General features: G+C 51.1%; 1 protein-coding gene across 1 annotated transcript; it reads left to right on the forward strand.

Annotated features, from left to right (window-relative positions):
* The first annotated feature begins 61 nt into the window (after positions 1 to 61).
* Positions 62 to 25,056, forward strand: RETREG2 (reticulophagy regulator family member 2). Its single transcript, XM_075001593.1, has 9 exons — positions 62 to 385; positions 7,953 to 8,059; positions 13,506 to 13,536; positions 14,197 to 14,332; positions 16,006 to 16,090; positions 20,618 to 20,755; positions 21,162 to 21,256; positions 22,245 to 22,380; positions 23,358 to 25,056. Exons 1-9 carry the CDS (start codon positions 162 to 164, stop codon positions 24,137 to 24,139), a joined length of 1,734 nt encoding a protein of 577 aa, XP_074857694.1. The 5' UTR covers positions 62 to 161; the 3' UTR covers positions 24,140 to 25,056.
* Positions 25,057 to 25,331: the final 275 nt, after the last annotated feature.

A 25,331-nucleotide genomic window follows, 5' to 3' on the forward strand; every position in this document is an offset into this window, starting at 1 on the left:
CCTGAGTCACGTGTGGAGGGAGCGGGGCCCTCCGGGCGGCTCCTGTCACGTGGTGCCTCCTCGCCCCAGCCGGCTTCACCCGTCGCCGCTTCCGGCCGCGGCTGACAGGCGCCCCCCGCCTCTCCCCCCGCCCACCGCGGCTGGGCGCGAGCCGGAGCGCCATGGCGGGCGGCGGCGGCGGCGGCGGCGGCGGGCGGGCGGAGGAGGCGGCGGCGGCGGCGGCCGGCCCCGAGGCGGACGAGGAGGCCCTGGAGCGGCTGGCGGCGGCGCTGAGGCAGCGGCTGCGGGGCTGGGAGGCGGCGCTGGCGGCGGCGCAGCGGCTGCTGGTCTGGGAGAGGCCGCTACACAGCCTGGTCACGGCCGGCGGCCTCGGGGGGGCCCTGTGGTGAGGGGCGGGGCCGTGAGGCGGGGGGGGCAATAGGGAGGGGGGCGTGAGGCGGGGGAGCGGGCCGTGGGGGAGGGAGTAGGGAGGGTGTGAGGCGGGGGAGGGAGTAGGGAGGGTGTGAGGCGGGGGAGGGGGCCGTGGGGGAGGGGGTAGGGAGGGTGTGAGGCGGGGGAGGGGGGCGTGAGGCGGGGGAGGGGGCCGTGGGGGAGGGGGTGGGGAGGGTGTGAGGCGGGGGAGGGGGCCGTGGGGGAGGGGGGAGGGAGGGTGTGAGCCCCACGAAGGTTTAGTTGGTGGGGGTGCTTGTGCCCCTGAGAGTGAGTGGAGCAGAGAGAGATCCCCACTACCTGGCCCAAATTCTGTGGATCCAGGATCCCTCCTCCCATCAGATTTGTTATGAACTGCAGGTGCCTGGGAGTTTACGCTCTAGCCTGAATACGATTGTGCTGCTCCGAGTCACGTTTGTATTGAAACGCGCTGCTCTCCTGTTCATTGCTTCCTGGTCCCTCGCTTGTTTGATCCTGCTGGAAATCAAGGTCAGGAAACAGGAACTGCCCGAAAATCCAGATGCTGCATTCAGACTTCCTCTGAGGAGATGCATTACAAAGCTTGCCTATTTGTGAGGGGTGTGGGGTTCTCTTCCCCAGTGTAGGCTCTTGTTCCTGCCTTGTCTCTTCTGCACATATGCTATCTCATGGTGACACTGGTGCGAAGGGAGAGAGAGAGCTCTCTCCAGAGCTTAGTCAGTGCTACTTGTTCAGGAAAAACGGTTGTTGCTTTAGCTCTGGGCGAGACAAGTTTTCACCTTCTCCCTAAGGACTGAATAGAGTATCTCTTCTGAATAGGGACATGTGACTCTGTTGTAGGACAGGAAAAAATGTGGTCCATGAAGTTCTATGTCCTCTTCTCTAATGTGCAGCTAGTGGAGGTGTAGAGCCCAAATTGCAAACAAGCAACACTGTCTCAAGATAAGAGGTCATGTGATGCCATTGATGGTCTCAGAGGGGTGACCAATTTCATTTAGCTATAGGGGATCCCTGGAGCTCCTGGCAAGTTGTCTATGTGAGTTGGGCAGAGTTCACATGTCGCCAGCTGAGGACCAAAGTGACAAGTTCCTTTGGACTAGTAGTCAAACTGGGTGGGAGTAGTTCAGTGCCCAAGATTATAGTTCTCTTGTGCATCAGCGGCCGGGGTCAGGGTGCATTCATCCTCCTGATTTTTACAGAAGTCTTCAATTCCTTTTCTGTAGCCTGCATTAAGAGCAAATGGAACTCAAAGTGGTGTTCTGTAGAAGCTCATTCACAGAAAATTGTTCCTAAACACACTTTGGGATATCTTCTGGGTAGTCTGATGTGAGAGAGTCTTGAGGGGAGACAAATCAAACCCTAGAATAACCCACTACCCCCAAAGCATCCTGCAGGGGCTATCTCTGGACAAATCTTATGATGGTTGTAAAGCAGAAAGTGTGTGAGAATGAGCAGTAGAAGGAATCTCAAGAGGTCATCTGATCCAGTCCCCTGTACTCATGGCAAGACCAACCACTATCTTGACCTCCCTGTCAGGTGTTTGTCTAACATGCTCTTAAAACACTCCAGTGACTGAGATTCATAATTTCCCTATGATATTTATTCCAGTGCTTAAACGCCCTGACAGGAATTTTTTTTCCTAGTGTCCAGCCCTAAAACTCTCTTGCTGCAATCTGAGCCCATTACTTCTTGTCCTGTCCTCAGAGCTTAAGGAGAATAGTTTTTCCCTCTTCCTTATAGCAGCCTTTAGATGCTGTTATGCGTCTTCTGTCTTCTTTTTTTCCAGGCTAAACAAACCCAGTTCTTTCAGTCTTCCTCATAGATCATGTTTTCTAGACCTTTAATCGTTTTTGTTGCCCCCCCCCCCTTTTTTTTTTTTTTGGACCTTCTCCAGTTTGCCCACAACTAGACACCATACTCCAGATGAGGCCTAATCAGCAAAGAGCAGAGTGGAATAATTACTTCCCATGTTGTCTTTACAACACTCCTATTGATATATCCCAGTGTGATGCTTTTTGACAACAGTGTCATACTGTTGATTCATATTTAACTTGTGATCCACTATGACCACTAGATTCCTTTCTGTAATACACCTTCCTGGATAGTCATTTCCTGTTTTGTATGTATGAAACTGATTGTTCCTTCCTAAATGGAGTACTTTGCCTTTGCTCTTGTTGAGTTTCTTCCTATTTACCTCAGATCATTTCTCCAGTTTCTGAATTATAATCCTGTCCTCCAAAGCACTTGCAGCCCTTCCCAGCTTGATATCATCCCACTTTGTACGCATACTCTCTTGCACATTATCTAAATTGTTGATGAAGATACTGAACAGAATGGTCCCAAAACGGGTGCCTGTGTAAGGCATAAGAAGTGGGGTTCCAGCATGACTGCGAACCATCGATAGCTACTCGGTGGGAATCGTTAACTAAGCAGTTATGCACATGTTTTATAGTAGCCTTGTTAGGCTGTATTTCTGTAGTTTATTAATGAGACAGTCCTGCAATACTTGGAGGGGCAGCCGTGTTAGTCTGGATCTGTAACAGCAACGAAGGGTCCTGTGGCACCTCGTAGACTAGCAGAAAAGTTTTGAGCGTGAGCTTTCGTGAGCGCAGACTCACTTCATCAGATGCCGGTCTTGGAAAGACCCTGACCCTGACCCTAACCCTTTCCAAGACCGGCATCTGATGAAGTGAGTTTGTGCTCACGAAAGCTCACGCTCAAAACTTTTCTGCTAGTCTATAAGGTGCCACAGGACCCTTCGTTGCTCATGCAATACTGTAACTAATGCTTTACTAAAATCTAGGTATACCAAGCCTACTGCTTCCCCCTTATCAGCGAGGCTTGTTAGTCGATCAGCGTAAAGCTGTCAGGTTGGTTTGAGGTGGTTTGTTCTTTGCAAATCCATGCTTAATGTTGTTTATCATCTTATCATCTCCTAGATGTTTGCAAATTGATCCCTTAATTATTTAATTCATTATCTTTCCTGGTACGGAAGTTAAGCTGACTGGTCTGTGATTTCCTGGGTTGTCCTTATTTCCCTTTTGGTAGATGGGCATTATATTTGCCCTTTTCTTGTCTTCATGACTTTTCAAAGATAATAGTTAATGGCTCAGCTATCTCCTCAGTTAGCTCCTTGAGTATTTTAGGATGCATTTCATCAGGCAATGGTGACTTAAAGAGGTCTAACTTGACTAAGTAATTTTTAACTTGTTCTTTTCCTATTTTAATTTCTGAAACTAGCTCATTTTCACAGGCATTCACTATGTGAGGCATTCAGTTGCCACCAGCCTCGTTGGTGAAAACCTAAACAAAGAAGTCATTAAGCACCTCTACTGTTTTCCCCATTTTCTGTTATTGGTTTTCCTCCTTCGTTACATAATGGTTCTACCCTGTCCTTGGTCTTCCTCTTGCTTCTAATATACTTGTAGAATGTTTTCCTGTTCTCCTTTATGTCTCTAGCTAATTTGATCTCACTTCCTGCCTTGGTCTTTCTAATTTTACCCTACATACTTATTTGTTTTTATTCATGCTTTGTAACTTGACATAGTTTCCAGTTTTTATAGAACTCCTTTTTGGTTTTTAGATCCTTCAGAATCTCCTGGTTAAGCCAGCGTGGTCTGTTGCCAGATTTCCTCTCTTTCCTATGTAGTGGAGTAGTTCATTGTCTCTTTGAAAAGCTGACAACTGTCTTCAGTTGCTTTTCATCTTAGTTTTGCTTCCCATGGGACTGTACCTATCAACTCCCTGAGTTTGCAAAAGTCTGTCGTCTTGAAATCCATTGTCTTTATTTTGCTGTTCTCCTTCCTTAGAATTATAAATGTACAATCACTTTCTCCCAAGGTGTCTTTCACTTCCAAATTCTCAACGGTTCCTCCCTGTTTGTTAGAATCAGTTCTAAAGCAGCCTCCCCTCCAGTAGCTTTCTCTGTTTTCTGAAATAAAAAAGTCTCCAGTACATCCCAAGAGCTTGCTGGATAATCTGTGCTCTGCTGTGTTATTTTACCACCAGGTGTTTGGATAGTTGAATTCTCCCATCACCACAATGTCCTTTCCTTTGGATGATTGTATTAATTGTTCAAAAAAAAGCCTTATCCCTGTCTTCCTAGTTAGGCGGTCTGTACTAGTCCCTTACCAGGATGACACCTTTGTTTTTACCCCCTTTTATTCTTACTTGGAGAACAGTGGGTAATGTGCAATGCTAGAAAATCACTGTGGACAGTTAAATGCAGCAGTTTGTGATGATGGGGGCAGTGTAAAGGGAAATGAAATTGAGTTGCTGCCATAAGTTTTGGTTCGTACCACAAACCCATTGCTATGTCTAGCAATGGCAGCAGCATCTTCACCAGAGTGCTCCAAGGCTGTGTTAATGGAGGGTATGGCAGGTCAGGGGGAGGTGGATTAACAAAGCTGCTTTGAGGACTCCAGAATTAATGAATGGTGTCTGTGGGGCAGGATGGAGAGGTGCTGGTGGAGTGGGAGCTTGCATTATTTTTCCTAGTACAATGTCTCACCTTCTCTGAGATTTGTAATTCTCAGAAATGTTCTAAAATGCCCAAGTGTGAGGCTCTTGTCTCTGTTCCTGTTGGATTTGTTTGACAGCTCTGGTGATGGCCCTTTTTAGTTAATCCCAAGAGCAGCACATTCTGGTGGGAATGTACCTAATGTGGATGCTGTAAAAATCAATGCTTTAGCGGGGCAGATAGGGAGCAGGGGAGCAACAGTTAGTACCCTTCATCGTGGGAGCATCCCATGTGCACCCATCCTGGAGTTACACTAACATCTAAGTTGCATCTTCCCTGGGTATGGACGTGCAACTCATGGGCAGTAGGGCTCCCAGGATGCAGTGTGTTGTCTTGCCCAAAGCAGCCTGTGATCTGCTGTTCGGTCTGTCTAAGGCACCCCTCAACTATGGGCTACCCGTCAGCCACAGTCTACAACATAGAATTCTATAGGATGTGGTTAGCTGGGAATAGTCTTGCCATTTTCCTTTGTCAAGCACAAACAGGCTGATTGTTGCTGCCAGGGAGGTGCCAGGAGGCTGCACAGGATTTGTCCTATGATGATAAGGTGCATGCTCCTGCTGGCAGCTGTAGCTAATTGGCCCCTCGCCCAGGCATGTTTCTAGTTAAATTCTTTGTTGTTGCTATATTAATGTGCTTCATTCCACAGTCACAGTAAGTTATTAAACCCGGGTCATGTTCTGGGCTGGAAGGAATCTCTACATACCACCTAGGCCCCTTCAAATAGTTGAGCTCCGTGTTTAAGGACCTTGATCTCTTGCTAAGCCTGTAGCTGTTCTGTATTTCTGTCCTGGCACAGTCTTTTCATCCTGTCCTGTGTGCCTCACTACTTTTCCATCACCCCTGCCCCATACACAGCAGCCGTGTCAACAAGTTTGAATGTTGAGTGGCAGAAGCAAGCTGTGGACTGGAAAGAAAAACATTGTTTACTTGTGTAAACAATGAATCTGTTTTATTGGCAAAATGTTCCCTCTGTGTTTTTCCACACAAAGGGGGACACAGCTGGTCAGAAAGACTTATTTTTTTACATGCCAAGACAATGACCAATTGAATCTTAAAATTAGGGGAAGGAAAAGGGTACTTGACCAAATACCCATTTAAATTTTCTGTTACCTCTTTCTTAAAATTACCCAGCAAGAAACTTGCATAATGCTCATCTGCTTTAGATGACCATGAACTAATGTGCTGAATATAGAGGGGAAAATCCAGAGCAGAGCTTTGAAGCTGGAGCGATGTTGTGAGGCTGGTGTGTTTGGGAGAATGATTTATGGGGAAAGATTAAAGGAGCTAAATGTGTCTAGTTTGGCTAAGTGACAATTACAGTGGATTATAATGGGGTGGAGGACGTGAGTACTCGGTACACAGATGGGTTTAAGTGCCACAGGTGGGGGAGGGACTAATTACAGTCCTGCAGAGGCTATAATTGGAGACTGAGCTGATGTTCAGAAAAGAGACACTAAGGATGAACAATAGGAAAAACTTCCTGAGCTGGTGTGGATTTAGCTCTAGAATCATCACCCCATGGGAAGAGATGGGAACAGATCTGCTCTGGCACAACTGAAGGGAAAGAGTGGGTGTGTTGGGTGGCCCCTGATGAGCCCTAATCTCTTTTCTGAGCCCTTTAAGGTCTGATTCTTTGGTTTATCCTGGAGTTCCTCTCTTTCTTGCTTTGAATAGTTGAGATATGTGTACCCACCTGCCGGTTCTCTAGTCAGGGCTTCTGTTGCCCTTCATAGTTTGCCATTAGTCTCGTGGTAAGCATTTCCAGCAAGATAAGGATTCAGGTGGTGGTCCTTGCTCCCTGGGCTGACAGCACTTTCAGCCTAGAAGCATAAGAGTGCGTTCCTCCCTCTTTGTCCCTCAGCTGGCTCAAAGATGGCAGTGATGGGCTCTGGATGGTGCTTTAGTGCAGCTTTTATTGGCTGAAAGGAGACATTAGCCTTTCTTTGCTGGCTGCGGGAGAAAGGGGGGTTAGGCAAGCAACAAAGAATGAGGTTGGAGTTGTGGGGTGGCATGTGTTTCAGGAGCACCGTTTGTTATAGAATTTATAAGAATGGCCAGACTGGGTCAGACCAAAGGTCCATCCAGCCCAGTATCCTATCTGCTGACAGCGGCCAATGCCGGGTGCCCAAGAAGGAGTGAACCGAACAGGCAATGATCTCTCTCCTGCTATCCATCTCCAGCTTCTGACAAACAGAAGCCAGGGACACCATTCCTACCCCTTGCTAATAGCCATTTATGGACCTAGCCTCCCTGAATTGATCTAGCTCTTTTTTAAATCCTGTTATAGTCCTAGCCTTCCCAACCTCCTCTGGCGAGGAGTTCCACAGATTGACTGTGTGCTGTGTGAAGAAGTGTTAATTTCTGCATTAGAGGAAACATCCCCTCTAGCTGGTGGTGAGCAAGGATCTCTGGGGTTGGGCACAGGCCAGAGTATCAGTGAGGTAGATGGAAGACTCTGGGATCCATCTAGGCCATCTACATCAGCTGGGTGGTAGAGCCACACGCTTCATGTGACTGAGGCCATGCTAACTGGGGGAGAGGACCAATGAAAGAACTAGTGTTTGGAAACAAATTGTGGATCGGTTTCTCTTGCCTTCTAATGCTGTCTGAAGATGGTTTAGAAACATGTATCTCTCTCACTGCAGCTCTTTTCAAAACTGAGCTAGTCTTCTCAGCAGCAGCCCTCTAAGAGTCAGTCCAATCAGTTTGCTTTTACAGCTGCCTCTGTACTTGTGCAGCTGTAAGCACTGCCCTTGCTTTATAGCGAGGGAAGGAACCCTAGTGCAACGTGACGAAGTGATGTTACCAGGGGACCAGGTGGGATCAGTGGCAGAGCTGGGATTTCACTCTTGGGCTCTGATGAGGCCAAATGAGAAGCTGTCTCAACTGCTGGGCTGAAGTCTCCCACTAGCTGCATTTCCCTGATCTCTCTTGGCCCTTGAGCAGTATCTGCCTTCGTAAGAGGGGTTCACAGCATTCCTCCCAGCACCCCAGCTAATGACCTCTCTGTTTGCTTTCCCAGGTTGTTCTCCTCCACCTCCCTGCGACCCCTCTTTCTCCTCAGCATCTCTCTGCTGGGAATGCTCTTACTGGAGAGGTGGAAGCCCAGGTTCCTGTTTGACTTCTCTGGTAGGTGATACCTATTGCTGCAGCGGGGGAATTGGCATGAGTGACAGCTGCTGATGTTCCTTGACTTCATTATGGGTATTGTAGGTCTGCTCCTTCCCTGCCTTCAGGGGTGCGTTGTGCTGCAGATGAGTCCATTGCATTGAGCAGGCTCAGATGCACAGAGCTGCTTGGGAACACCTCCAGTCCCCCAGTGTGTGAGGCATGTGGGGGAGGGGGCAGCCAGGGGGCCTGTGGGCTGCAGGTTTACTCAGTCTGCAGTGTGACTGTGTGTTGTGTGAAGAAGTGCTTCCTTACATTTGTGTTACACCCGTTGCCTGTCAATGTCATTGGGTGACCCTGGTTCTTGCATTGTGTGAAGGTGTAAATAACGTTTCCCTGTTCACTTATTCCTCAGCAGTCATGATTTTATAGACCTGTATCATACCCTCCTCCCCACGTAGTCTCTCTTCCAAGCTGAACAGTACCCATCATTTTAATCTCGCCTCACACAGCAGCTGTTCCATATCCCTAATTGTTGTCATTCTCCTCCATACTTGTTTCAATTTTAATATCTTTTTTTGAGCTGGGATGATCAGAACTTCATGCGGAATTCCAGGTGCAGTTGTACTATTGATTTAGACACTGGCATTGTGATATTTTCTGTTGTATCGTTGAGGCTTTTCCTACTGGTTCCCGCTAAACACAGTGCAGAGAGTGAGAGGCAGATTCCAGACATGAAAGTACACTGCCAAAACCGTAAGTCAAAACCTGCATGCCAGTCCCATGGTGAGCCACAGTCACCATGCTGTTAGTCAGGAGATGGGCCTGTACGCCCTCAGAACAGTCAAAACTGGATACAGCCATCTCTAGCTACATCCAGGTAGTGCAGGGAAAATGGTGTGGACACGAGTGCGAGCTGTGGTTAGGTTATTATGTTGGTTGTACACACCAATATCTGGCTTCCAGCTAGTAGGCAGCAGGGGATCATCTTGCATATCTTGGCAAATTCATTATGGAGACTGTCAGCATCAGACTCAGGCCATGTCTGTGCTACAGTCATTGCAGCATCCCAGCTGTGGTGCTGCTGCTGCACTGCTGTGGTATAGATTCTTACTGCCGCGACAGAAGAGGCTTTTCCATTCCTGCAATAAATACACCTCGTCAAGAAGCCATGACTCAGTCAGCAGCAGGATTCTTCAGGTAGACTGGGGTCTGAGCCAGGATGTAGGTTGGCTTATTTGCATCTGTCATGGGTGTGAAAAATTCACAGCTCGGAGCAATTTAGTTAAGTTGATCTAAGTTGTGGGTGTACACCAGGCCTCAGAGGAGCAGCAAGGAAGCATTCAAATGAGGGGTGTTTGACCTGTTTTATGTGCCCCTCCTTCATCTTTTATATATTAAATGAATAGAGTTTAAGAAGCAGTTTTGTACCAGAGGGACCTGTGTGTGTAAAGGGAAGCTATATGTGACTGACTGGGGTGTTGACTTAAGAGCTCTGATAAGATTACCTCACCTGTAAACTTTCTTTCTATGTGTTACTACCTTCATTCTTGATGCTGTTTGTTTGTTTACTCTGTGCGCTTCATTCAGCTAGACTGTTCAGTTTCTTGAGTATTAGAGTGGTACATTTTTCCAGCACTGCAGGGAAGAGTTAAATGCTTAAAATAACGCCCCCGGTCTTCCAAAATGCCTTTTTGTGCACGAGGCCTGATAAATCCTTTTGTATATGGAATTCTGCTGCCCTTTGTAACAGTCTGACTGAGGTCAGGGAGGGGAAGAATTTTCCTTCTAAAATTACCATATCTAAAGCCATCGCCTTATTGCACAGCAAACAGAAAACAACGCTGGAATATTTGAACATACAGCAGTGAAGCAGCCAAGAAAATGGGACTTAATGCCCTTGGCTCAGTGTGACAGCTTGATGCACGTCCCACGTTCTGGTGTGCTGACGGTTACTGGACACAACTACTTCTCTGAGTTCCTTCCTTCCCCACTGGTCTCATCTAAAACCAGCCCAGGGCCTGTTCTTTTCCCCTCACTGCGCTGCCCTCCTGCTGCTGACAGCAAAGGGCAAGTCCCACCCTGACTGGCCTTTTCAGAGTGTTTCCGTGAACGGCGTTCCCTTGGTTCTTGCAGGGGAAGAGCTGTGTTGCAGCTCCAAGGAGCCCACTAGTGCAAGGTACCGCAACTGAACGTGTGGTGGCTCTTGTCTGAGCCTGGCCTCCGTCTTAGACACAGAATGGCAGCCTGATAGCAGAGCAAGAACCAGGTCAGCACAGCACCTATATGGGTTCATATGTGTGTACGCACACTCCCCTAGCCCAGTAGGTGGCTGTCTGGCCGCAGTTCCACTGTTGGATGAAAGCTGGAACGCAACACCAGCTCTCATTCATCAGGGACTCGCCTGCCAGCACCCCGGACTGCAAAGTGGCTGCAGAGCAGCACACGCGCGTAAGAGCATCTCCGTGGAAGGGGTGTGTTCTGTGCCCTGTAGCCATGTACCTGCACCGACCTTGGGCACTTCCCAAACTGGTGTTCTTCCCATTCCAAACTCAATGTTGGATTGTCACAGTAACATGGTCAGAGGGGTCGCCGTGTTAGTTGGTATCCGCAAAAATGGTGAGAAGCCCTGTGGCACCTTGTAGACTAAAAGATTTCTTGGAGGAGAAGCTTTTGTGGGTGAAGACGCCCTTCGTCAGATGCGCGTAGGCTACAGTAAATTTGCTAATCTATAAGGTGCCATGGGGCTTCTCGTTGTTTTTACAGTCATATGAAGAAGATGCTGCTTTTGAGCAGGGAGGCTCCAATAAGGATAATTACTGGAGCACTCTTAGACTGCTGGGCACTGTGCCGAGGAGGTCACTTACCCACTGGACTGTGGTCTGTTAGACCAAACCCACTGGAACCTCAGTCTGCTGGCAGGCCAGATAACATGCTGAGCTGGAAGTTGTGCAGGTTATTTCTATGTTCTTTTTATCTTGCTATTTCCTGTCGGTGCATAAGTGTAAGTGTACAAGGACGGGTTTGAGTAGAGAATGTGACTGGCTGGGAGTAGGAGGTAGCTGTACCTGGGGTAAACGCCTCAGCCCATGAAATTCAGATATCCCCAAGCCCAGATCCTCTTGTGAATGGAAAACCTCTCGAGTCACTCCAGCACAAGGATGGAGGATCTGGTACCCTGCTTTCTAGCGGGGTTTGGCTGCAGACAGGCTCACGAGGAGCCGCAGGCACCATCACCTGACCTGAATACTGTCTCTTAGATGTAATTTGGTGTGTCAAGTTGTGTTTACACTGGATTTTAGGTTAATATAAATGTTCACAAAGAGATGTCAGCAGGGCGCTGTTTCTCTGGGCAGGTGTTTAAGGCCTGCTGGCTGTCCTGTGTACGCCCACTGATTTAATTTGGAGGATGATGGGTGGTATCTCAGCAAAGAGAGTGAAGATTTAAAAACGTGCTTATTTGAGTGGTTACAGCTCCTGTCTGAAACTCTCTGCAGCTTTGCTGTGAGTCTAATTCCCCCTCCAGGCTCTGCAGTGCCTTGGGGTGGGTAGCGTGCAGACTACGTTTCTGTAGGAAGGGGTGACGCTATCTGCGGAAGAGCCTAATGCTGCGCAACCTGCTGATTTTTTTTGACCTTGCTAATGTGGTGTCATTCCGCATGTCCCAGAGCTACTGTAGATTTGGAGCTGGTTTCAAAACCCTTCCCAGGAAGCTGTTCTGGAAGGAGCTGGCCCAGTCTCTCCAGTGCCATGGGTTCAGAAACCCTACCAGTGCTTCAGGCTCAGTGTGCTGCGAAATTCCCCGTCCCCCGGTGCTCTGCCTCAGAGCAGTAGTGTCGCTTGTACCATGCGAGGGCCAGTGCTACTTGGTTGTGTTGGCTGCAGTGTAGCAAACCACCCAAAGCATCAGTGCCAAGGGCAGTTTCCAGCGTGATACTGGCACAGTGCGGGTGGCAGCTGCGCAGCCCAGCTCCCGATTTCGGTGGGCTGTTGATGCAGCAGCACCGTTGAGACACTCATCCGTGGAGATGGGATGGCAAGTGCATCCATCGCAAGCGAGAGGCAGACTCCCAGCGTGGCAGCATTGCTGTGGTGTTAATGCTCACATCTGCTGTGGCTGAAAACCCCATGGCTTTCAGTGTGTGACTGCGGAGCTGCACCAATAGCCACCAGAATGCAGGCTGGCAAGGAGAGTGACTGGGCAGCCAGCCTCCAGGCAATTGGCTCCTCTCTCAGGGCTGATGATGGGAATCTGCGTCACAGACAAAAAGGGCTCATCCAATGAGAAGAATGTGGCTTCCTCAGCTGGCGACTGAGACTGGACTGGACTGGACTAGACTAACCACTCCTGTGTACTGGTTGACAAGACTCCCAGGGGGAGATCCTGAAGTCCTGTTCATAGGGAGGTTAGGAACTCGTGTTGTGCGTAAAGCCTGAATTCCAGGCCTGAACTCAGCATCTGCGGGCCTTTGTGTGTGTTGCACTGTGAGAAGAATTTCCCATTGGTGCTTGGAATTGTGGCTGTGTTGGGGAATGTGTTCAGCACTGCACAAAAGCCCTGCTTCCTTGTCACCGAGTCTGTGTCAAAACTGGGCTGGAGAAACGCCTGGCCATTTAGCCTGCGTACGCTTCCCAACCCCCCAGCAGCCAGACTTGCCAGTGTACAGCATTTTGCACAGCGGGGTCCTGGGCTCCACTGTAAGACAAACAGCAGATAACATCTGTTTCCCGGTGGGATCAGAGCTGCCAGCAGGACACAGCTATGCACAGGTACCCTGCAATTAGTCTTTGGTGTACAGCAAGTCCGTGCTCTTTGGTACCTGTGCGGGGAGTGGGTTTTTAGCATGCAAACACCCTACCATGTGTTGCAGAGAGGCGCCTACTTGGAACACACTGTGGGTGATTCTGGGGTGGCAGGTGCCCAAGGAAATGCAGCACATTACACTCACCCCAGGGCACAGAGAGAGGCATATTCCGGGTCTTCACTGTTCAGTTTCCAAATGACATCTGAGCTCGTATTTTGCCCAGTTGAGGAGTTCAAGGGATGCACCTGAAATTGCAGCTGTGCTTGTGTTGAATATGGCGCTGCAGCCGGTAGCAGTCCCTAGGCCCAGCATGCAGGGCTCTAGGTCAGTCTGTAGTGGAGACTGAATCTGTGGCCTGGCTACATTGCCTGCTGGGGTTTGAGGGTTGCAGCTGAGCCGAGGCCGGGCACGTCCACTGGCCCCAGTACAGACCTTGGTGGGCTGAGTCTGGTCTGTGTGCAATGCTTTGACCGCTCTGGTTTGGAAGGCTAACCTGGATCTGGAAGCATTCCCAGGTATCTCTGCAAGTAACCTCATGCAAACCCAAAACAATGTCTAGTCTGAGCCCATTGCCCAGCTGAGTCTGTGCAGGTCCTAACAGCAAAGCCAGCATGTTTTAGCATTCACTTGGCTAATGAATCGCTCCTTCTCTGTCTCTACAGCACAGCCTTCGGAGGAGCCAGGAGGGGACAGGTAGGCTCACTTGGGCCCTCTCAGGAAGGGGGTGGGAAGGGGTGGTGAGCTCAGTGTGGTGGTCTCGTCTGTCCTCTTTGCCTGGCCCCCTCCTTGGCCCTCGCACAGGGCTGCTCCCGAGTCTTGCTGCATAGCGTTTGTGCATAGTTCCTGAAACACCCCTTCATTAGCTGACCCACAGCTGAGTTTTCAGCGGGAGCTGTTTGCTTCGTTTGCACGGGAACTGCATCCTGACAGTCCAGAAAACAGTGAGGCCCTTCCATCAGCAATACAGTCCATGTGGTTCAGGCACTGTGATGTCCAGTGTATTCCTCTGAAGTTCAGGCTTTCGTAATCTATAAACCACCTGCACGGCCTGTGCTTCGCCCTTGGCTGTGGGAAGCACAACCCCTCAGAGCTCCAGGGCGTTTGTTCCCAGGACTGGAGGCTAGGAGCTCCCAGAGGTCTAACCCCAGCTCTTGACCTGTGACGTGGGGTTGTTGCTGCTTTCAAGGAGGCGATGTGTTTTGCAGCAAGGTGCCTGGCTGCTCCCTCGTCAGAAGCGTTAACCATGACGTTAGGTCTGAGATGCGCTGTGGTATTCGGAGGCCTTTGGAGGGAACCTGGTTTTCCTGGGAGCATTAAAGGTTTGTACGCTTACACTTGTCTCTGTTTCTGTAGTGAGAGTGTGACAGCTGGAGCACAGCCCCATCTTCTCAGTGTCCCGGAGCTGTGCTACTGCCTGGCGGAGAGCTGGGTCACCTTCAGGTTGTACCTTCAAGAGCTGCTGCAATACAAGAGGCAAAATCCTGCCAAGGTAAACCGGGGATGTTGCTCACCCTGTACTGGAAGGGCTCCTCCTGTCGTCAGGAGCGCCTCCCGTGAGCTGGGGATGGGAGGAGACTCAGTGCAAAATTTTAACTCTTACAGCCCACTGTTAGTGATTGCCGGTGCGCAGGAAGCAATTGTGTTCCCAGTCACTCCGAGCTGGGGCAGAGCTTAACCCCTCATGGGAACAGCCAGCTCTTTGTTCCTTTTCTTCCTTGGTGTCTAGGCTGAGTAGGCAGTTGGCCTGGTGATGGCTTTGCCCTGCCATAGGCTCTGTTCAGTATTGTATGAGTCTTGCAGGTAGCACCCTCGGGTTGCTATTGTCCAAGTCAGTTATGCAGAGTTGTCCAGAGCTCCGGGATGCTTGAAAGAATCTGGCATAAACCTAGTAGTTGCCGGTTATGCCATATGTCATTTGCCTCTAGCCAGGTCTTGGTTCTGGCATGTATGAGGACCTCCTCATCGCATCATCGCAAGAGACCACTGACATTCCCACAGGTTCCATTGTAGCAGGCTGGGTAGAATCCAGTACATGAAAATGAGAGAAGTCGGTGGGGTTTGAGTGCACTTATTCCCATTGCTGGCTGTGCCCACTGCTCAGATGCCTCCACAGTTGGAATATTCAGCCAGAAGGGAGGGGAGAGTGTCTCAAGGCAGATGCCATGCATGGAAAGCCTGGTTTGCTTTGCCGTTGATCTTGAATTGGTTAGAAGATGAGACAGAGTGCACCACACTCTTCCACTTGGCTTCCTGTACCTGGCAAAGCTGCCTGTGGCTCACACTGAGGGCCCATCTCTCCAGCACCGTACAGCCACCATCTGACGGATGAGCAGAGCCCGTGTCTCACAAAGAGCAGAACAGTCTTGGCTGGACAGTCACATGCCCACGACTTCTGGGGGTGCCCTCCCAGAGGTGGATAGGGCACCAGGGACTGTGGACAATTTGTTCAACTGCTCTGTGCCTTGGTTTCCCCACGTGGGCCCTGGGAGGGAGAATATAGACTCCTCTGTAAAATGTTAATTACAGCCGAACAGCTGCCTGACGTTAATAGGTGTATCTTACTTCCAGGAGGCTTTGGTAAACGTCAGAAGTGCTACGGTTTAGGACAGGGACGGGCAGCCCTGAAGAGTGGGTGGGCTTGCCTGGTGGCCCCCCTCCTCTTCAGTGAGCTGCAGCAGCACATGGCCCACTTGGATGCCACCTGCAGCCTTGCAGACCCCCAGGCTCCCTGGCCAGCTGATCTGCAGCATTCCAGCTCTGGGAGGGAGAGGAAGGAGTGGGGACAAAGCATGAATCTAACAATTTGTGGCTCCAAAAGCCCTACTGGGGATGAGGAAGGGGTTGCAGCCAGGGCAGGGTGCAGGCCGCAGGTTGCCCACTGCTTGTTTAGGGCATTGCCATAAAGTTGGTTTAGTTAGGAGGTGGGCGGGCTCAGCTCCACTGACTTGCTTTTTGCAGTTCACACTGCTTCTCCCCAGGGCTGGGAAGATGAATGTTGCATGTTCAGAGCAAATCAAGGCCAGAATAAACCATTGGGTTGGTTCAGGCTTTTGTGTGTAAAAACATTGTACTGTGGGAAATGGGGCAGAGTGAGACTCCTGCACTGGCTGCAGGGATGGCATCTTTGCCTTTTGTTCATGCTTCTCCCCTGTCTGTCCCCAGTTCTGTGCAAGGGTCTGTTCCGGCTGCCTGGTCCTGGCTATGGTTGGACACTATGTTCCAGGCATAATGATCTCCTCCATCATCTGTGAGTATCAGGCCCTTGGAGTTGGCTGAGGCCAGTAATGACATGCCTGAGTCCTTTGATAAGCTGGCAGAAGTGTGCTAACGATTTCTATAGCTCATATCAGATAAATGGAGGCACGTAACCCCTCGTCTCCCTTTTTGTCTCAGGTTATTCACTAGCTTACAGTGTGAGGCAGTACTGCCCACAGCCAGCAGAAAGAGCCAAGGTCAACCAATGAACCTTCCCAGGTCTGCACCGTTCTACATGCCTGGTGGTTCTCGGCACTCTAGTTGTCGGTGTGTTGGCCTGGATGTTAGAGAGCCTGGTGGGCAAGGCACTGGTCCCATCGGTCCAATAAACTCTAGCTTAAGAAAAGAAGAGATGTGGTGGGACTAGGCGAGGAAGAAGTAGGGAGTGCATACTGAACAGCGCTCAAACACAAGATTAGGAATGCAGGCACAGAGAAAGACCTAAATAAGAGAGTCGAAGGCCTAGATAAAGACCCAGATAAGAGCGGAAGGCAATAGAAGAGGCAGTTGAGTAGACTGTTCCAGAAGAAGCGGAGAACAATAAGAAGTGGATTACGCAGGAGATCCTGAAGCTGGTCCAAAAGAAGAGAGCATTGACAATCAGAAGGGATGCTTCCGAGAGGGTGGAACAGCAAACGAGGGTGAAATGCAAGGCGGTAAGGAAAGCAGCCAGAATGGATAAGGCAAAATGGTCGGAGGAGCAGTGTGAAGATACAGAGGGATATTAGAGCAAATGTAAGACCAGGGAGGTGTATAAGATGATCAGGAATATTAATAGGAAGTGGCAGGCAAAGCAGATGATGATCAAAGATGAGAACGACGTGCTCATGAACAAGGAGGAGAATGTGCAGCTGTGATGGGGTTCAGGGGTCCCCCTGCACTGCACCCTGTCCGCTGGCAGGAGTGACTCTCACTCAGCAGGTACAACAGAAGGTTTATTAGGCAACAGATGCCCAGTTTCTCACAGAAGCGACAGCATAGCAGCCAGAGACAGTCCTTCCAACCTGTCCTGGGGAGAAGACCCCAAGCGGTGCCCCTCTGGGGTGTAGCTTCCCCCTCCTCAGGCTGGCTGCCTTCCAGCTCTCCCTTTTCCTAGCCTCTAACTGACACCCCCGATTCAAAACCCAGCTCAGCTCCTCCCTGCTCTTTGTTCAGGCAGAGGTGTTACCTGCCAGTTGTAGCCCCAGGGTCATCCTTAGCCACTGGGAGCTGCTGCTTGCCTCAGACATCCAGCCTAACTCACACATGCACTCCCCCCACTCCATCACAGCAGCAATGGACGAGATATTGTACACAGCACAGTTGCACCTGAGTGTCTCAGGGACTGATCTAAGAACTGAAAGCGGGATCTCTACTGAGCATCGAGACAGAGACTGATATTTCCAAGGAGGAAGTAGAAAGAGCGGTGAAATGACTAAAGAAAAACAAAGGCCCTGGAAATAAGATCACAAGAGAGATCATAGAATCGTAGAACGCTAGGACTGGAAGGGACATTGAGAGGTCTTCGAGTCCTGCCCCCTACCCCAATGGCAGGGCCAAGTACTGTCTAGATCATCCCTGATAGACATTTATCTAACCTGTTCTTGAATATCTCCAGAGATGGAGATTCCACAACCTCCCCAGAGAATTTGTTCCAAAGTTTGACCACCCTGACAGTTAGGAACTCCCTTGCTGCAGTTTAAGCCCATTGCCTCTTGTTCTTCTTGGCCTCTGAGGATAGAACAAGTTTTCTCCCTCCTCCTTATGACACCCTTTTAGATACCTGAAAACCGCTATCATGTCCCCCCTCAATCTTCTCTTTTCCAAACTAAACAAGCCCAATTCTTTCAGCCTTTCTTCACAGCTCATGTTCTCCAGTCCTTTGATTGTTCTTGTTGTTCTTCTCTGGACCCTTTCCAATTTTTAGACATCTTTCTTGAACTCTGGTGCCCAGAACTAGACACAATACTCCAACAGAGGCCTAACCAGCGCCGAGTAGTGGAAGAATGACTGACTTCTCATGTCTTGTTCACAACACACCTGTTAATGCATCCCGGAGTCATGTTTGTGGGGTTTTTTTTTTTTTTGCAACAGCATCTCATATTTAGCTTGTGGTCCACTATAACCCCTAGATCCCTTTCTGCCATACTCCTTCCTAGGTAGTTGCTTCCCATTCTGTATGTATGAAACTGATTGTTCCATCCTAAGTGGAGCACTTTGCACTTGTCTTTATTAAACTTCATTCTGTTCACTTTGGACCATTTCTCTGATTTGTCCAGATCATTTTGAATTTTAACCCTAACCTCCAAAGCAGTTGCAACCCCTCCTAGCTTGGTATTGGTATGATTAAGTACGGTGGAGAAAGTATAATTCAGGAAATACACCAACTATGTAATATAGTATGGAAAGAAGGAAAGGCGCCTAAGGAATGGACAAGATCTGTGCTAGTGACAATACACAAGAAAGGAAGTACGTTGGAGTTTGAGAAATACAGAACGATTGCCCTAATAAGTCATCTAGGCAAGGTGCTGGTGATGATGCTGACAGAGACTAAGATCGCAGATGGAAGAACGTCTAGCAGATGAGCAAGTGGGGCTCAGGAAAGAGAGAAGTACCATACAGCAGATATTGGCACTAAGATTGATAGCAGAGGAAGCTCGACAAAAGAACAAGAATGTCGACAACTGTTTGACATTTGCCATTATAGATCAGAAAGTGACTTGGGCAGTGTTGGAGTCACGTGGAGTGGATAGCCGACTGATACAGTTGTTGAAGGGTATCGACAACAATGCAGAGGCAGCAGTGAGAATGTACAGAGAATTGGGAAGTTGGTTTAGAACAAGCAGAGGTATGAGACACGGTCTGATATTGCCAAGTATATTCATCACGCTTATAAAGAGAGCGATGGACAAGATCAAGGTAGAGGCAGAAGGGATACCTGTGCACAGGATAAGAATTAACAACTTGAGGTTCGTGGATGATAGTTATCACTGAGGAAGATGAGAAGCTAGCAAAAACGGTGCAGGTGCTAAACAAGGAGGGGAAGCTGTACAGACTGATTTATGAACCGATAAAACAAACAATGGTATTTGGAGATAAGGAAATAGGAAGGCAGATCAGTGGAGATGGGATTGAACTAGAGAATGAAGAGAAGTTCACATATCTGGGGAGCAACATGACGTATGATCTAGACTGTAAGAAGGAAATAACGACCAGAATAGCAAAAGCAAGAGCGAGTTTGAAGGCGATGGATGAGATCTAGAAAAGCAAAGTGATTACCTTAGGAAAGAAGCTGAGCATCTTGAAAACATGCATATTCAGCAGCATGTTGTAGGAATGTGAGACATGGGTGATAACGAAAGATTCAAAGAGAAGAATGTTAGTGTTCCAGTGGAGTTGTAGAAAGATCCTGAGAATAGAATGGATGGAGAAGGTCACCACCGAGGAATTATATAGGAAGATACAGCTGAAAGAGAACCTACTTCAGAAGGTTATAAATGGAAGTTACAGCTATTGGGCATATCTGCAGAATGAACAACGAATGAAAAATCAAGACCCTGGTATTCGGCATAAGGGACAGTTCAAATAGGAGAGGCAGACCCCACAGAGAATGGGTGGATGATGTCGCAGATTGGTGTGGAGCTAGTCTACAGACACTAAGCCACCTCCGTAATGGACGGGAGAAGATGGAAGGAAACCGTCAGAGACACCTCAGACACCAAGAGGCACTGAGCCCACGGTTGTTGAGGATGAGGATGTCAGGGGAGCAGAGAAATGCAGTGTCCCTCTGAAACCTCAACAGAGGAGACGTCCCTATTGAAAGAGAGAAGCTGCTGGGGAAGGAGCGTGTGTATTAGCAGCAGGCAGTAAAATCAGAAGGCAATGTAAGTGCTTGGCTACCCTCAGGTCACTTAGCCCTCCAGTAGTTTGGAACTGTAGGCAGCTGATCTCCTGACGGTCCGCTGCTCAAGTGCGTGTTAGCTGATGGGGTTGCTCAGGTGTCGTGCGGGCCGAAGGTTGGGGATACCCAGAGCATAGGCCCGTATCGACGCCCATCTTCGAGGAACATCCCAGGTTTAATTTTGTCCTCCAGGACATCCCCCTGGCAAGGAGTCCCCCAGATTGGCTGGGCACTGTGAAGAAGTGCTCCCTTTCGTTGGGTTTAACCCTGCTGCCTCTTTTTCACTGAGTGACCCTGGTTCTCGTGGTACATGAAGGGGTAAATAACAGTTCCTGATTCACTTTTTCATTCCAGTTATGATTACAGACCCCTGTCTTCTCCCGCCTTAGTGATCTCTCTTCCAAGCGGAACAGCCCTCGGCTGTTGAATCTCTTCTCACAGAAGCCTTTCTGTGCCCCTCGTCATATTTGTTGCCTTGCTCTGCACCTTTCCCCAGTCCTAGTACATCTGCTTGTAGGTCTGGTGACTAGAACTGCCAGCGATGTTCCAGATGTGGGTGTGTCATTGTGCTATCTTCTGTCTGCGTATTGACCCCTTTCTGAATGGCTAACCTGTCCCGGGTGTTCTCCACATGTCCAGTGCTCAGCATTCTACTCTGGCCACTAGTGGTGTACCATGAGCTGATCCAGAGGATGTACACTCGGCTGGAACCTGTCCTCATGAAACTGGACTACAGCATGAAAGCAGAGACCCTGCACCTGAAGCATGAAAAGAAAAGTAAGGCAATGCCTTTTCTCTGTTCTCCCTGGCTGGGAAGCCAGTCCAGCTAAAAACAGCCCCGGCAAGTGGGAACGGACCAGAACAGGGCAGTGGTGTGGGCCGGAGAGGAGCATCCGAGGGGTTGTGACTGTAGTGGTGGGGTGAAATGGAGTGAAGGAAATCTTGGGGTGATCACTGGGAGTATGGGGGAGAGTGCTTGGCAGTGACCCGCTGCACACTGGAGCGGGTGAGAACACCAGTACATGGGACACTCCGGGCTGGGAAGAGCTTCCATGAATGAGCTGTTGCAGCTCTTCGGCCAGGGGTTGGGAGGGACTAGACGGGGCCCTGCAGGTCCTTCCTGCCTTCCCCAGGATCGGAGCCGGGTGCCGCTCTGTGAAGCTTCTTCCGTTTCTGCACGCAGAGCGCCAAGCGAAGAGCGAACCCACAGCAGGTGATGAGCCCATGGCGGAGACGGAGAGCGAGAGTGAGGCGGAGCTGTCTGGCTTCTCCCCAGTGGTAAGAGCCCCAGGAGGGTTATGCAGTAGAGCCAGGAGCAGAGGGGTGGTCAGAGTGCAGTCACCAGGGAACCAGCAGCAGAGCTGTGCCAGTCGGCCCTTGCCCTTAGGCGCTGGCAGAGCTTGGAACTCACCACGGGGCACCAAGGGAGGTGTCGATTTGCCTCTGCGGGAGGCTGTCGCCAGCTGGCCCCAGGAGCGGTGCGGTGGAGTGAAAAGCCCAGGGACACTTGTGCAGCTTCACACCTGAGCCCTGTAGTAAGGGATTGCCCTACCCTGCCCTGCTGCACATCCCAGCCCCGACCAGAGCAGCTCTGGTGAGTTCTGGAGGAAGCCCTTCTGCACCTGCCACTGTTGGCTGGCTTGCGGTGGTGCGGGTGAGGTAAACAGCTGGCTATCTCTGGGAACCCAAAGCATGGCCAGAGCAAAGGGTCACGGAGCTGCTCCCAGCCCTGCAGCTCCCATTTGCTCAGCAGATGGGGAAAGGGAAGGTCTGCTTGTTACTGGTGTGGTCAGGGCAGTGGCTGGTTTTGGTGGCGGGAGATGGGATGCTTAAGGTCACATGACAGCATCTGCAGCGACTTCTGCTGCTGCATGTGTGGCTGCCCTGTTGGCGGCAGCAGCAGGAATGCGTCCTGGCCTTTGCAGTGCTGCAGTTCTTAGCTGCTGCAGGAGGGGAGGCTCCCCCGGCTGAGGATTTCTAGGATTCGCAGGAAATGCACATGTGCTCTTCGCTGCAACCTCTGCGTTGGGTGCTGGCAGGGGACACACCCAAGCAGGCTCACTCCAGGCGCAGGACGGATAACTCTGCCTGTTCAGCGTGGTGGTGGTTCTGCCCAGCCCCCGTCTGTACAGTGAGAACCCTGTGTGCCCGTTCATCTGGCTGATAACTTCTACCCCTGCGGCCTGGTTTGTGCAGAGGGGCCAGCAGGGAGCCCTGCCAGCTGGGCAGCCAAACCTAAGTGTCTTCCCGCTCTCCTCTGCCGCAGGTGGATGTGAAGAAGACAGCATTAGCACTGGCGATTACGGACTCTGAGCTCTCTGACGAGGAGGCTTCCATCCTGGAGAGCGGGGGCTTCTCTGTCTCCAGGGCCACCACCCCGCAGCTGACCGACGTGTCGGAGGGTACGCAGTGATCACGGGTCTCCCCCTTCCCCCTCAGGCATTGTCCTAAACAGCCCAATGGCAGGACCAGGCCATTGCCATTCCCACCCCCAGCCCACCGCAGAGCTGATGCTGTCCGTGGAGGGCAGAGGGAGATGGGCTGAAAGGGTCTCACGAGGCAGGTAAGGTGGCTTTGCCCCATCACCTCGGCCTTGGGCTTTTGTCATTTCTGGGTGTTCAGAGCTCACCTAGCTGGGCCAATAGTGCCCCCGGCAGTGGTGGGCTCTGTGCAGCACTGCCCGGGGTGGGGAGGCGTTAGCAGCAGCACATCTTGTCATGGCTTCTGAGCTAGCCACGACCACGACTGCTCCGCTGCCTGCTGTGCCCTGCTGCTGGCCTCCCTCTGCAAAGGGGAGCTCTGCGGTGAGCAGAGGCGGAAACCCTCCCCAGTGGTGACGTGTGCGCTGGCGCCTGAGCTACGTGTGGCAGAGTACCAAAGAGCCAGAGGGGAGGCCCTGCCCTGCAGCACTCCAGCAAGGGCTGCATGGGGGGTGACCGCAGACTCTTCGGGTGAGTGGGGGGAGTCCTGGGCACTGGGGTGCTGCCTGTCAGACACATGGGGCAGGTTGGAGGAGGGACTGAAAGGGATGAGGGTGCAAGTGAGACAGGAGCCCCAGGCATCAATAGGCAGAGTGGGAGGGTAGTAAGAAGAGGGGTCAAGTGAGCCCTGCACACCCCAGCTGTGGGGCAGCGCGAAGGGAGGCAGCTCCTAGGCAGGAAGACCTAACCTGTGCGGGGCTTTGAATCCAGACCCGTGTTCCTTCAGACACTCCTTGTGGGACTACAGGCAACTCCCTGCTTGCGTGCCAAGCCGGGAGGACGGGTCCTGGGGGCAAAGATCAGCTGATCTACCAGCTTGGAGCCGGCAGAATGGGGGGTGTAGAGTGGGGAAGCAGGCAAGTGCTGCTGCTAATGCCTTTGTCTTGCTGGGCTTCCAGACCTGGACCAGCAGAGCCTGCACAGTGAGCCGGAGGAGTCCTTCACCAAGGACTTGGCAGAGTTCCCCTCCGTGGAAGAGTATCATTCCAGAGACCTGGGGCCACCAGGCGGCGACGGCGACGATGCCTTTGGGGTGCCACAGGGCCCCGGCCTGGCCCACATGGCCTGTCAGCTGGACTCGCTGGAAAAGGAAGCCGTGGACACTGACCTCTCCGTTCTGCGCCTGGCTTCTCCGCTGCATTTTGTAAATACGCACTTCAATGGGAACGGGCAGGAGGTGCCAAGTGGTGCTGAGCCGCAGACTGCCACTGCCCCTGGCCTGGGCATCTGCCTGGATGTGCTAAGTGAGGAGATAGTCACCTCTGCCATCACCACAGTGGTGCAGAACACCCTCTCGGCCCTTCTGCGCTCCTCGGAAGCTCGCGAGGGGCCTTCCCTCTCCGAGTTCCTCCCCACTGAGCCGGAAGAGAAACTGAACTTTCAGGCACAGCTGGCAGAGACGGAGGCGGTGGGGATGGAGACAGCAGCTCCCCCGGAGGAGGAGGGGGAAGCAGATGACTTTGAGCTGCTGGATCAGAGGGAGCTGGAGCAAATGGATGTGGAGCTGGGGCTTGGAGGAGGGCAGGAAGAGCGGGAGTCACCTGTCGCTCACCTTCCCGCTGGCTCCTCGCCTGCATTGTCTGAGCCACCCAAGCGAGATGATCCAGAGGAGGCGGGTACAGCGGCGACTTTGCTACCCCTCTCGCCGCCATCCCCGGAAGAACACACGGGCTCCTACTGAGATGTCTGGGATATACCTGAGATCTGGGATGGCAAAAAGTCTGTGTTGTGCTGTGTCTGGAATGACCCGCCCTTTCCATCCTTCCCCAGTCTGGCTGTCCCTGTGCTGAGTACGGGGCGCCCGGGGAGGAACCCAGCCACCATTGTAACGCCCGCCCCAGCAAGAGCTTCCTAGTGACGGTGCAGTATTTTGGTCTGTCTTCTGTTTGTCCTTTGTTTTGCACGCAGAGTACTGAGCCACATGTAGCGGCTGCTGTACCCCACCCCCACCCCCTAGGACAGATGCAATTGTATTTTATTGGGTTTTAAATGGTTACAAGTGTAATTAATTTTAACTCTTGGTTTGGATGGATGTGGGGAGGGGCAGGAAATAGCTCAGATCTCAGGGTTGTGGGGGAGAGGAATTCTTGAAGAATCAGGCTGCTTCCTACCAGCAAGGAGGATGCAGGAAGGGGTCTGCAAGGCTGATACCAAATCGTAGCATCCTCTTTGTCAGCCGAGTGTTGGGCACTTCCCTGATATCTGGCCTGAATTATGCTGCTTAGCTGGCTTGGAGACTGCTGCCGGTGGGGCAGCTGGTAGGTCTGGGCCGGTAGCTCCTGGCCTTTATTCCAGGGTGCTGGATTCTCTCCTTCCTTCAGCTCGATGGTAGGCAGGCGGCTCCCCAAAGCAGGACCCTCTAAAGAAGCCTGACCCTGACTCCCTGCCACTTCCCCTTGTCTAGTGTCTCGCTGTGGCAGCTGGCTGGCTCCCGGTGGTGTGGAAGGAGTTTATAAATCTGTCTTGTGCAGCGGTGAAAGAACTGTTTTATGTGCATGACTGTTTTGTGGCCCTAGGCCGAGGGGCTGCACAGATGGTAATTGGTTGATGGGACCTCTCCAAATCTTTATTTTGTATTTAACTAAAAGCTGGCTTGAGGCAGTGTTCTGTGATCTCTTACTGCACTTTACACCCAAGCGCCCTCTCCCCTGCCAAAAACATATATGGAGATACACATCTCATACAAGTGGAAGGGACCTTGGGAGGTCAGCAAGTCCAGTCCCCTGCCTGCTTGGCAGGACCAAGCACCATCCCCCCCACCCCCCACCCTTTTTTTTTTTTTAAATTTTTGCCCCAGAAATGGCCCCCTCGTGCGCTGAACTCACAAGCCTGGGTTTAGTAGGCCACTGTGCAAACCACTGAGCTACCCCTCC

The sequence above is a fragment of the Carettochelys insculpta genome, chromosome 8, assembly GCF_033958435.1.
Source record: "Carettochelys insculpta isolate YL-2023 chromosome 8, ASM3395843v1, whole genome shotgun sequence".
NCBI lineage: Eukaryota > Metazoa > Chordata > Testudines > Carettochelyidae > Carettochelys > Carettochelys insculpta.

Bases quoted from the DNA above. Each gene is read 5' to 3' on its own strand.
- RETREG2 (XM_075001593.1), top strand. From the start codon at position 162: ATGGCGGGCGGCGGCGGCGGCGGCGGCGGCGGGCGGGCGGAGGAGGCG. The intron at 8,060-13,505 runs GTAGGTGATACC...CTGTCTCTACAG, and splicing joins GTTCCTGTTTGACTTCTCTG to CACAGCCTTCGGAGGAGCCA. The intron at 16,091-20,617 runs GTGAGTATCAGG...CCACATGTCCAG, and splicing joins AATGATCTCCTCCATCATCT to TGCTCAGCATTCTACTCTGG.